Genomic DNA, 13,038 nt, shown 5'->3' with positions numbered 1-13,038 from the left:
AAATGATTCACAGGTGGGGTGACCAAGAATTAGTTGTGAAAAAAAATGAATGTGAAAAATGTCCACCTGGAAAGCATAGGGCTCGCTTCTGTGGGGAGCTCCCCGGGGCATTTAAGGATGCAGAAGATAGACGCTGAGGCGTTGAGCTCAGTGGACTAGACAACTTAGGTAGCAAATGACAGTCACTGAACTTGCTTTTCCTGTCTCCCTGCAGTATTTGGAGGGTTAGAATTAAGCCATATGTGACAAGCTTCCTCCCATGCGGCTTCATGTTGTTTTAAAGACAACTGGTTACGTTTTCAGAGGCAAGTGAAGCAAAAGTCAGTCATGATTAGCCATGCATTCTGGGAAGTGATCTTATCCTCGGAAACAGGGTCCTCCCACGGCAGACGCCACCTGCGCTCTCCACTTGTCCTGCCTGCCGTGCCATGGGCTGTCTCCTCCACCACATATCTCTGCCATGATGCCCAGCCTTGGTGCCAGCTGACTATGAGTAGGGACCTCAACCAACTGAGCCAAAATAAACCTCTCCTCCTCTAAGTTGTGAGCGTCAGTACTGAGTCTCAGAGAAGAGAAGGTGACTAAGACAATCTCCATTCTACAGCCCAGGAAACGGAGATGTACAAATTATGTACTTTCCAAAGGCCACAAGACAGTTAAAAGAGGGTTAGGTCCCAGGTAGAGCTGCTGTGCTGGGCGGGGCAAGGGAGAAGAATAAGGCCTGAGGTCACCCCCAAGCTCAGTCTGAAGCAGAACAACGCCTGCAGGGGCTCTGTGCTGCAACCCTTCAAGAAAAGACCGAGGCTCCTTCCAGCAGTGCCTTAGAAGCTGAGCTTATCTCCCACCCTGATTAGCTCTCTTATCTCTTGTTAAATACATTGCTCCTGGACCAACTGGCAGGGCAGGATAGGAAAATGGCCAGAGGCTTCTCCAATAGAGGGGGATAAATATTCATCCTCCTACACGGGCCCTCTTGGTAATGGTGGGCAGATGGGCAGACCAGGAAGCTGGAGCTGTGAAAGCAAGTGATCTTCAGACAGTGACTTAAAACAGGTCCAGAATCGAAGTGTGAAACTCAGAGTCAGGACACACAGAGCCCAGAAGAGCTCTAGGATTCATGCAGAGGTCACAGAGAGCTGCGTGTGGAGATTTGATCATTCCCTAGCTCTGTGACTTGTGCGATCCCTCACCTCTGTGGGCCTCGCGTTCCCTGTGTGTCAGGTGGGAATATGCTTCACAAAACAGGGGTGTCAGGAGAGCTACATGGCTTCTCAACTCCATTCACAGAGCCAGGTCATGTTCCCATTTCTACGAGTGGGGTGGCCTGCTACAGCGAGCCAAAGAACCCGAGTCTCAGGTGAGGCGGCAGCTGCAGAGCACAGGAAATGGTCTAAGTCTTCCTCATTTCCCCAATCTGTAGTCTGTGGCCCAGACAGAGGTGAACCTGTTACACTGAATGCACAGCCACACGGACACCTGTGCTAGGATCTGAATCACACAGCTGGCCCCTTCCTCCTGTCACCCGGGGCCAAGCCCTTATTCACATTCTACACTTCAGCTTGTTTCACCCTGACACAGACCTGGGAATCAGTGAGAAATCCGTCCCTTGCTTTATCACTGGGGAGGCTGAGTCTCAAAGGAGCGAAGGTCTCCCTTTGACCTCAAGCTAAAGGTAGCTGGTGACAGAGCTGAAACCATAAGGCAGCTTCCGGCGGCCTCAGCCGGCTCCCTGCAGCACAGCGGCACCTCCATCTGTGCACACCCTCCCCAAGGCCCAGGTAGCCTTGCTGAGACCGGCTTCGGAAACCCCTCGTGCTACAAAGCCTCCCTCTGCTCCTAGGACAGCGGGTTAGCGACTCCTTTGGTGTCCTTTTCAGGCACGGCAAGGCTGCACAGTGCCTTCCAACCTGACAGTGGGGAATAGTACAACTTTGCTTTTTCAAGAGAGAAAGTTTGTGAACAAAGACTTTGAATGAAATCTCAACGTGCAATCTCACATTTGAATAAAAATTCCAGGTGAGGGAAATCGATTATGATTCCACAAGGCTGGCGTAAACCAAAGTGTTGGCAGAAATAATATTCTATTTGATCATTTGGATTCTACATATTTGAGAGAACTTGAAAATGTGTTTTACTTTCATTATGCAGTAATACGTGCCCAAGGAAGGATAGTGGAGCCCACAACTATGTAAATGAACGAAATTAAAATCACTGATTAAATATATTAAGTTTTTTCTTCTTCCATAGTATTTATGTTTTAAATTAGGACTAAAATTCTAATTAGCGAGAAATTGCAGGTGGTCGTTTCTATTTGATGTGTGACTCCAGGGAGCTGCAGTTACTCCAGTGCTGTGGTGAAAGGCAGGGGCAGCCCAGGCTCTGCCCTCACCCACACCCAGCTTGGGCTCTAGGAAGCCCTACGGCCCTGCGCAAGTGCCTCACCTCCTCGGAACCTCGGTTTCCTTTATAAAAATGGGACTCAGACATTTTATAACATTTTTGTGAGAATTCAATGAGCTAAAAGGTGTGTTCAATATTTTTCACCCAATAGATATTTTAAAAAAGTAATTTCCCTTTCTTTCAGGAGGGAGAAAAACCTTTAGACATACTTTCCTTTATTCCATTAATATTCCTAATATGGTTTTCAAATAGCATGTTTGAATTCACACTTATTTTCAGTCATGGATTTGGCCTTTAAAATAAAAAAAAAGATGGGTCGATTCTTCTGCAAGTTGAAGGGAGACTGTGACAACAATTCTCCAATGTGCTGCTTTATTACAGTGAAATGTTTGACTTTTGTTTTTCTCTAAAATAGCTACTATCCACTCAGAATTAAAGCACCATACCTACTAGACCGTTAGTGATTTCAACAAGACGGAACGACTGCTAAGTTGCTGGGGAACTAGAAGCCAGTGTGTCCAAAGGTTCAGCAGGCCCGAGTGACCGAGGGCCCCGGGGTCCCACAGACCCACCAGAATGCTTCGCGTTTATGGGAGGAGGTGAGACAGTAGGAAGCAAGAGATCGTGTACCTGGTAAATGTTTTCTTCCGTTTCTGGGTCACGGATTGGCTCGTGTCCAGCCTCAAACACAATGTACTATTGCAGGAGCAGCCAGAGAAGGAAGGTCAGAAGTGAGAAAGAGAAGAGGAGAAAAAAGCATTTGGAACTCAGGATGCAAATCACAGTGAGCATTCACGAAATTCACAAAACAGGCACAAGAGAAAACATCTCGCGAGTTCATCCCGACTCAGGCGGGAAATTGGGTCGCACTGCCAGGCCTCACCGCAGAGCTCTGCTGGCACAACCTGCAGCAACGGCTTCCTGGACATAGGACCTCTCGATTCAGCACCAGTGGGTCTCAGCGATGGGTGGTGGTGCTGGCCCCGCTGCCTCATGGAAATGCCTGGTGCCACAACCTTCCAAAGTCTGCATTATATCTGAGTTACTCCTGTTCGCTCACGAGAGTTGAACTCTTAAGAGTTCAGATTCCCTTGGTACATAAACATCACCTTGTTTTATTTCCTCAGTTTTAAATATATTGTTTTTGGCAGAACCCGGGATTGAACTCAGGCCCTTGCACTTGCCAGGGAAGCACTTATTCCACTGAGCCATCTCCCCAGCCCCCTCAGTTTTAAATATTGAATATGAATTTGTGCACATTCATGTGGTAGACGCAAAAAAAATCCATTTCAGAAAGGCTGCCATCTGTCATTCTCTATGAGCGACTTGGGCAGGAGCTAACGCATACGCTGTGAACAGCTCTACCCGTGAGCATTTGAAAGCAAGGACAGCCACTGAGTTCCCCTTTCTCACCTTTGCTCCCCCTATGTAGGCTAGAATTCTCACCCTTTAGGCTGTGTATGTTATTTTACTTCAGTACAGTGGTACCCGCTTTGTGTGTGAGTGTACACACTGCCATACAATGCGTATGCAGCACACACACAGGCAACAGCAAGTACCCCAGTAAGAAAGACAAGTGGCACATTTCCTTTTTTTTAATGTTTTAAAAAATGTGGGTTTGGTTTTTACTCTTTGGGCCTCCTTTCACTCCTTAAGAATCAGCATGGGGTGGGGGCAGGGGCGCTTCTGCCCCTTTTTCTGTGTCTCTTTTGGAACAGAGCCCACACTTGAGCCCCAGAGGTCATCCCGATCCTCCGGTGGGCTTCGCCTGAGGAGGGTGTGGACAGCTCTGGCAGAGGTGCTCCTGGGATCTCCCTGTCCTCACGCCAGCCCCTGTGACAAGAGCAGGGTGCTCAAATGTCACCAAAATGTCAGGCCCTGTTTCTAATTTTTAACTTTGAAAAGCCACCTCATTATTCATCATCTTTCTAATGAACTTAGAATATTCAACAGATTTAAAACATTCAGCTCTGGAATCAAACTTTCACAGATTGTACAGGGAGCTGAGGCCGGGCAAGAGGGGAGAAGCGGGGTGCTGAGCCCGTGCTCCTGGGGCAGGCCAGACTTCTGGTAGTGTGGATGGGAAAGGGAAGAGCTGGAGCCTTCATCCCCAGAATTGCCCCTGGTTCCCCTCCAGGTCCTGCCATCCATGGGCTCCTCAGGTTTCTTACAAGATGGCGGCCCGGACACAACACACCTGGATCCCTGACTCATCTTGGAAATTACCTGGTATACAGGATCTTCAACATCTTCTTCCAAAATTGTCTTTCCCAGTAAGGGAAGGGTCAGCAAAAGCAGAGGACACAAAGGAAAAGACGTGAGATTGTGTTCAGAAATTAGAGGACAGTACAGAAATCGGCTCTGGGAGGACAAGCTGGTGGGTCTTTACTATAGAAAATGCAGACAAAGTCAAGCCCCTGTAGCCATCCCCACCCCAACCCCTTTGTTAAAAGCAGCAAAGGCAACTGTGTGTCTTTTGTTTTCCTCCCTGAAACCTTCTTTTGGATTAAAGATCTTACTTTCTCTAGCATATCTGGAATTTTAGAGAATAAGAGATCATCCTGATGGCTGGCTTTGGGTGCCTGTGATTTATGCAGGACCCTTCATCTCTGTGCATGCTTGCTGGTGGCGGGAGGCGCAGGCCTCACTGGCAGTTTCCACATGTGTGTATTTAAAGCCCTGCTCTGTTCTTCTGCACCCGGACAAATTCACAGGTATACCTGGTACACAGCTTGTTCACACTGCTTATCCTTTTGTGCCTTTTTCTCCAGTTCTTCTCTTTGCTTCAATTCATAGATGAGTTGAAAGAGATCTCTCAAGTCCAGAATAACAGGTTCAGCCTGGAGTGAAAGGTGTAAGGCACATTAATAAGGAAATAGCACCATGTGGCAGCCACCAGTTTTTGTTTTTTTGTGGCTACATCTCGCAGCCCTTCCTTTTTCTATTAGACTGAAAGCATTCCATTCTTAATTAATTCTACCTTGTTTATATTGGTTTAGCAAATTGCATCTAGGCTAAAGTTCATTTCTTCAACTAATTATATTTGCAAATTCATAATAATCATAAGCATAAAAGGCAATGCTTTTATTTATTAGTGATTTCGAATAAAATAAAATTGGGGCAGGCCTTATGCAAAGCAGCTATTTGTTATCTCTTATTTTCTTCTTAAATGAGGCTATGAGCACAAGGAAACATTGTATATGTGTCTCTATCTAGCTTAATCAGAAAGAAAAATAATTAGTCATTAGGAAATACCCATTATGAAAACAACAAAAAACCCAAACCAAGGGATCTGAACACATTTGTTGCTCCAAAGCCATTCATCTTTTCTAGACAGGAAGCTGAACACCTACTTCCAGGAGTGACATGGTTACACCTCAGGGCAGGCCTGTGAAGATCAACAGAGTGGTCGTGCTGCCCCCAGTCACGAGGATGCACATTTTTGGGATAAGCAGCATACTCACCGCCTGGGCTGTTTTTATGGCCACAAATCTGTGATTCCCTTCTTTCCCACAAACATATCCAAAGGCCCGGTGATCTGTGATGTCCTTTGCAATGTAGGAGATTTCGTGAACGGCATGATGATGCTGAAGGGCCTATCAGAGACAAGAGGAAGAGGGCATTTCAGAACCTTCCCTTCGAGCTGTTGATCAATAAGAAATGTGTCTCAGCTACGTGTGAACAAGCCCACGGGGCTTTGGAAAAGCTGTTTGGAACCAGATGGAAGTAAAAAGAGCCGCGCTTGCCCTTGAGAAATGGAGGTTCCCCTCCAGGGTTTTAATGCTGAGACCAGAGAGAGCACCAGGACTGCTCATATGCAGGGTGGGCATCTGTGGATGAGGCTTTGTTCCTCTTGCCAGACTAGACAGAGCGAGTTAGCCGGTGTGGGTCTGCTTCAGCTGTTTTCATAACAAATTTCAGCCCAACCTTCGGCTCCTTACTTAATATACCCATGCATCCTGCATGCTGTGGTAAAGGATGTGCCCTGAACAACTCCAGGGGGCGCCACTAGTACTGCTGATATGAGCTCTGCCTGGTTGTGGGACTTTCCCAGAAGTTGGTGAGGGAATGTGTTGAAGAGCAATTTTTCTCTATTTTGTCCTGAGTTACCATTTAGGATGGGTGTGGGATCACACATTTCTGGGGCATGTCATAGGCTGGTCTCTCTGTCTTCAATGCATGTTCTTCTGTCAGCTTGCCCAAGTCTCCTTTTCCTTTCAATGGCTCCCTGAAATAGCATCACCTGCATGCAATTCTTCTCAGTACAGGAATACTCCTGCCCTCTCATGTGATTGTGTAGAAAGGTTAAGGGATCTGAACATCCTGATGAATTCCTCACCCAGTTCCCTGGGTTCTTGCTTTCATACGGCTTCCTCCTCTGCCATGTCAGCACTTGTCTGTCTTCCACCCAGGTTCTGTCCTCCTGCGCTGTCATCCTAGCACGCTGTACTGCCCATGCTCCATCCACAGTTGTTAAAAGTAAGCTGGGGTTGATGATCAATGATCCGAAAATCCTTTGAAAGCAACCTTTCTGACTTTACTGTCTGAGCTTCAACACGTGTTCACCGCGTCACTAGGGGATAATGATACTCATGATCCCCCCATTTTAAATCTATTGGCAGCAGTCTTCATCACACCATATTTTGTAAAGGCTTATCAATGCATTTGCCTGCATGTGCTATGTTCAAAGTCCTTCTAAAGAGCCTTTTCATTATAGTGAGCATCAAGTGGCTTGAATTCCATCAGCTCTGTGAACACGAAACACCTCCTGAACCTCTTTAGCTCTCATTCCACCCCTGTAGCAAATGAAAGGTATGCATCAAAGACTCACACCAATAATCTCAGCACTCAGAGAGGCTGAGGCAGGAAGATTCCAAATTTGAGTCTAGTCTGAGCAACTTAGTAAGACCTGGTCTCAAAATAAAAGATGTAACTGAATGAGAAGGTCCTAGGTTTATTCCCCAAGGGTCCATCAAGGGTCTACAGGGGTCACTAAAAGCAACAGAAAGAGGATCCAATCAAATTTCAAAATGTCACAAGACTAACAGAAACTTATACTGATTGGAAACCAGTTGATTGCAAATGAGTTTATATGTACTTACTATCATATTCCTTAGCTCATACTTGAACAATTAGCTGTGATTAGTTAGCAGCTCCAGGAGGGAAATGAATGGTTTTTTCAGATATATAACATCTTTCCTTTTACTTAATCCAAAGAGGGTGGGAGAAATACCACAAAGGGCAAGTTAGTCATGTGAACATGGGACCTACTGGAGCAGAAATTCTCTGGGGTCTGGTCCCGCCTCCCCAGATCCTTGAGCCACTAGGCCCTTCCACCTAGAAGGCAGTCTCCTGCACTGTGGACCTCTGGCTCTCATGGGTTCTAGGCCATGAACTTCTTGAAATGTCCATGCCTTAGCACAGTGCATGCTACCAGGCTTCTGTCAGCTCAGCCCTCCCACACTGCAGCCTTGCCTGGATCCCCAGGGGCTGACGAGGCACCACTCTGATTGCCTTAGAACTCACCCCTTGACCTCCCCCATCCACATGGCCCACTGCCCCTTAGACAACAAGCACAACACTGGTATCACTGCCAGTCAACTTATCGCTCAAGTAGAGTAAGACAGTTGTACAATTCTGCTTTTGTTAGAAATAAAGTAGAAAGAGGAAGTAGTTTGAATAATTAAGACCCACTTATTTTTGCTTTTTCAAGAGGCCTTATTTAGCTGGCAGAGGAAAACTGCTCCAAGAGCAGTAGCTTTTTCATGGTGCTAATGATGCAAAATTGATGAGATTTATATTCACACAACACGGGGGCATCGATTTCTAAGCTTCTGTGAGCTAGAATGGTATACAGCAGGGGAAGTGGAAGACAAAGCCATTCTTTTTTTTCTCCCCCATCCTGACAGTATTTCTTTTCTCTCACATGGAGCGTGTTATCCACGTCTCCTATTAAATCCAAGTTTGACGACAGTGCCTTATTGATTGCCAACCAGAATATTGCTCTAAAATTAAACTGCGATTAGAAGTCTTCCTGGTGGAATTAGATTTGGAGATGATTGTGCAATAGTAAAATATTACCTACCATGCAAGACAGCAGATGGGGATGTTTTATCTGGGAATCCTCATTAAGTGTTTTTAAACTAAAACATTTTTAATGCCTGATGATACCTAATATTGCCTTCCAAAGTATGGCTGGGTGTGCATGCGTGAAAGCCCTAAGATGTTTGTAACATTATCTTTACCCGTAGTTAATTTTATGACTTGTTGAAAAGGATTGCTCTGAAAATGTCTTATTCATTTGGAAGCGAACAGTCAGTGAGGGAATATGTCGCAGCTTTCTCCCACCTTAACTATGCAGATGTAATAGAGACACTTGGAAATACACATACATTAGAATGCTGCTAATCTCTCATTTGTAGTTTCATATACATTCCAGCAACCCAAAGCACTATGCAAACACTTGCTCACTGAGCTTCAAAATTGCCCCGTGTCTTTAAGTAGATTTTTATCAGCACAGTCAAAGACAGCTAGAGCTGGCTGGAACTTTTGGTATTACATAGCTCGGCGCTCGAGTTTATTCATGAAGGAACCGAAGGCCAGAGCATGTACCGGCTGGGCCTGTATGACACCCGAAGTTCATCTTTCCTACTCAAAATGATGAAGCACTGAAAAAAGGACAGACTTAGCAGAACTAAGGTCTACCTCGCTTGACTCCTGGCTCCCTGGTTCAACAACAAAAGGATGATCCCTGAAGAGAAGTGACGAGGGAGGTGAAGAAGGGCCGGACGAGATAGCCAGTAGGGCTGAGGCTTCTGTCAGGCCTGAATGAGGCTGTTACTAGCAGGCACAGAAGAAATCATAGAAGAACAAAGCCGTGTCTGTGTGCATACCCATCTGGAGAACTGTGAGCACCCATGCATCGGCCCCCACGCAAGCACGCAGGTTTGGAGGGGCACTCCCTGTTAGTTACCCTTGTCCCTCAAATTCCTCCAGGCAGCAAGCTCTTCCACCTCCCTATGACTCCTTTGTTCTCCCCTTGCTTCCTGCTGGTGTGTCGCTCTGCACTCAGCCCACTCCCATGGGAGGGAACAAGCAGCTGTGGCTGCTTCTACAGCTTCCTCAGGTGGTCTCTCTCCCCTCAGTCCCTGGAACAATCTCAAGCACCTGAGGTCACGGAGGCTCATAAATCGGAAGGCATGGGGTACAGGTCTGCTGCAGGGATCCTGAAGAAGAAGGTCAAGGCCACATGACCCGGAGTGCTCCTCAGCTCCTGAGACCCACTTTTAGGTCAGGCTGCATGGAGCTTTTTGTTTGAGTGGTTTTTGGTGAATGGCCATGCCAAAAAGGAGAGGTAGAGCCCTTGGTCACAGGGGACAAGGTCCCTTTCATGCCAAGAGTGCTCCTTGGGGTGTCCTGGGCAAGGTCTACTATCCTGGAGGCTGTGCGGGGTAGGAGAAATGCGGTACAAGAAAGGCAGACTCTGGTCACCCTCTTCTACACACCTGTTAGTCAGACAGCATCTTAGGGAATTTAGTCTAGTTATTGAAGTACTACCCCAAATCAAAGCAGGTATCTGGTTGCAAAAAACTTTTCTAGAAAATTCTGGTTTTCTCTGCAGACAACTCCTCCCTATCAAATGCATCAGTGTACATAACCACTCTGTCTATGGAAGTTCATATTTGTCTCAAATTCCAACACCACTGTCTGCTTAAACAGTGTAGTGGTTGATATGTGTGTCAACTTGGATGAATGGGCTCAGGCAGTTCCGGCTGTGGGGACCCTGCCCGGAGGGCCTGAACTGGGGCACGATTGGTTCTACCCTAGGGCATGACAGGCTGCCCCAGAGTGACTCAGCACAAAATATGTATTAGAAAGGAGTTGAGGAAGACTTCTCTGCTGTCCCTCCCTGCCTCCTTGGAGAAGTTCTGGTCTTCGTCGTGCCACTTTGCAGCTGTGTCACTTTGGAGGGCTGTGATCCTCGCTGTGGAGTGCGGGTCTTGGCAGTCAGCACAGAAGGGAGAGAGAAGCTTGCTGGGCACTGCAGCTGCCGCTCCTTTTCTTCTCTTCTCTTCTTTTCTGCCACCATTAACTGCTGCCTTGGAGCCAACGGAGTATGAACTAAAACTTCCACAAACTGTGAGCTAAATATACCTTTCCTTCTTTAATTTTGGGTGTTGCGGATTCTCTCCCAACAACGAGTGAAAAGTAACTAAGACAAACAGGAAGCCTCCGCCATCCCCCTGCCCTTCAGCCACGTAACACTGCATTTATCCTCCCATGCAGAACGTTCTGCTCTTGATTTTGTCTCATATTTACATATTAGTTTAGTCATTCATACTCTGTGGATTTAATGAGTGCCTGTTATGTCCCAAGTCTTATGTGATACACTACCTCCAAGCAGCTAATTAAAACTTGGCCCCTTCCTCAAGAACCTCACACTTTTATGACAGAGGCAGGCCAACACGCAGACATTCCAAACAGTCGACGCTGAACACAGCACGCTTTCCACCCAAGTGTGTGCAGGCCGGGAGCAGGGATGGGCATTCCAGATGACCTGACAGAGGAGGTTGTCTCTGAGTGAGTCCTGGACGATCAATGAATGAGAAGAAAATAAGGCAGAAAGGACACTGCAGGTTGAACAGGCAGCACGCAGAGGCATCTGGGGCCTGCGCACGGGACTGCCCGGGGCACTGTCTGCGCATGGCTTCTCTCGACTCTAGAAACGTCAGAGCTTTGAGGGAAAGATCCACGTCTGGGCCTCCTCAGTCACTCCAAATTTCTAACACTGTTCATTCCAAGGAATAAGTGACACATGGTGACTACTGTAGAAGGGAGGGAGGGAGGGACGGGGAAGGAAGGAGGCAAGAAGGACCGGCCGCGCGTCTTGTGGTGTGAGCTGCACTCACAGGCGCTCATGAGGCCCCGCCATGGCGAGCCTGAGTTAATCCAGGGCATTACACACAGGACTCATTCTGAGAACAGAGAGTTTCTTATCTGATCATCATTAAATCTTTTTTCTGTGCATTTCCCTGAGCCTTTTACCAATGTTTAAATGAAGTATCAAATTGTTTGGAGGGTTACTGTCTGACAGAATAAATTACAGAGAAGACTTAATTTGTAGTATGGTTCAATGCAGTCAATTAAATACAGTATGGATTGGAAAGTCATCTGCTGCAGACTTTACCATTAGCTATTTTTAAAGAATAAATTCTACCCTGTTTAGCCTTCATATGATTATTGTGGGTGAGAGAGACAGAGTGCACACTTTCCCCAGGCAATATTATTCACAGGAATAAAACACACCAGGATGCCACCAACTTAACAAAAAACAAAACACAACCAAAAACAGCAGATAAATAGACATAGAATAAAAATAGCTATGTAAAAAATACACTGCTTCACACTCTAAGCAATTACAGTAGTTAAACCCTCACAAGACAAAGGGAGGCGCAGGCTTACTATGAAGGCCTTTTTATTTCCTAGAATATTTTTGGAAGCATTCGCTACACCACAGCACCAGCGAGGCACTCTGGAACTATCCCCAGAAACCCCAGCATCCGATGCTGAGAGGAGCAGGCCAGAGGAATCTGGCCCCTCACTGGCACCCTGGAGTCTTCTAGAAGGTCTTACATACAGATGAGATAAAATTTCTAAATAGCCTCATCTCCAACTAAAGAGGCAGCCCAATGAAAGGGTAAGATAAAGAGTCTAGGGCCAAAGAGAATTCTCAGTTCAAAGTGGAGATCTAGCACTTGCCTGGTGAAGCTTCAGGCAGAACATCACCCTGAGCTTCACAGACTTCTTTCCTCCTTCTGTATAGTATGAAGAATGACTCGGGCTGGGGAGATAGCTCAGTGGTATAAGCACCTGCCAGGCAAGTGCCACAACCTGAGTTCGATCCCCAGTACTGGAAAAAAAGTGACAGGAACTCTAAAGTATTGAAAACACTAAATTGATTCCTATTAAACATTTCAGAAAGAAACAAGATGCTATTTTCTCTGTAGATTGAAGGGAGAAATAAAAAGACAGTGTGTGGCATGGATACATGGGTGGCATGTTCCCCGGCCCCTCCTCTGCTACCTGTGACCCGAAACATCTGCTCGTGATGATGCAGCACAATGAAGTGCTAGTGCCCAGCCATACATGCACAGTAGAGCGCTGCGTGCGCGACAGTTCACATGTGTGTTTCTGTCATCAGTGGAAGCGTGATTTGGGGCGGCTTCTCCAGAGGGCAGATCAACTGAGCACTTCAGAGCCTCAAAGATATGACCTTACAGTTCTTCTTGTGGCTATTTAATTACCTAGAGACAATGTCACTTGTGGACAAGGACTTCAAAGCAAGACACTCCCCATGGAGCTGCTGCAGCATTAGAAACGTTCTATCTGTTGAGTATCGGCTCAGAGGCTGAAGAAAACGATTTATGAAATAATATGCAGCATGGAAAAATCACCTTATAGAAGTAGACTTTTTTTGCCATGGACATAAATTTGTAACATCCCATTGAATGACAAGAGTGTACTATGAAATAGTTTGGCTAATGTGATCCTGTTTTGGAAATAGGGTATGCACTTCTCTATGTGCATAAGAAATGTGAAAATCCTTCAACACAGTTTTAGCAAGGGCTCTCTTTTGAG

At 46.4% G+C, this 13,038-nt stretch overlaps 1 protein-coding gene across 4 annotated transcripts in view; it reads right to left on the bottom strand.

Annotated features, from left to right (window-relative positions):
• Positions 1–13,038, bottom strand: part of Dab1 (DAB1, reelin adaptor protein) — a 412,667-nt gene that overhangs the window by 59,280 nt on the left and 340,349 nt on the right. For 3 of the 4 annotated variants that reach the window (XM_023702660.1, XM_023702661.1, XM_023702662.1), the window contains exons 5-6: positions 5,865–5,996; positions 5,121–5,240 (exon numbers count right to left, since the gene is read on the bottom strand). In XM_023702660.1, the coding sequence (XP_023558428.1) occupies positions 5,121–5,240; positions 5,865–5,996 (252 nt within the window). The remainder of the gene's footprint in view (positions 1–5,120; positions 5,241–5,864; positions 5,997–13,038) is intronic. The other variant, XM_023702663.1, reaches the window with a different exon arrangement.

The sequence above is a fragment of the Octodon degus genome, unplaced genomic scaffold (genome assembly GCF_000260255.1).
Source record: "Octodon degus isolate 3935 unplaced genomic scaffold, OctDeg1.0 scaffold00156, whole genome shotgun sequence".
In the NCBI taxonomy this organism is placed as follows: Eukaryota; Metazoa; Chordata; class Mammalia; order Rodentia; family Octodontidae; genus Octodon; species Octodon degus.
The sequence above is the reverse complement of the archived record's forward strand: the minus strand, read 5'-3'. Positions and strand labels throughout refer to the sequence as shown.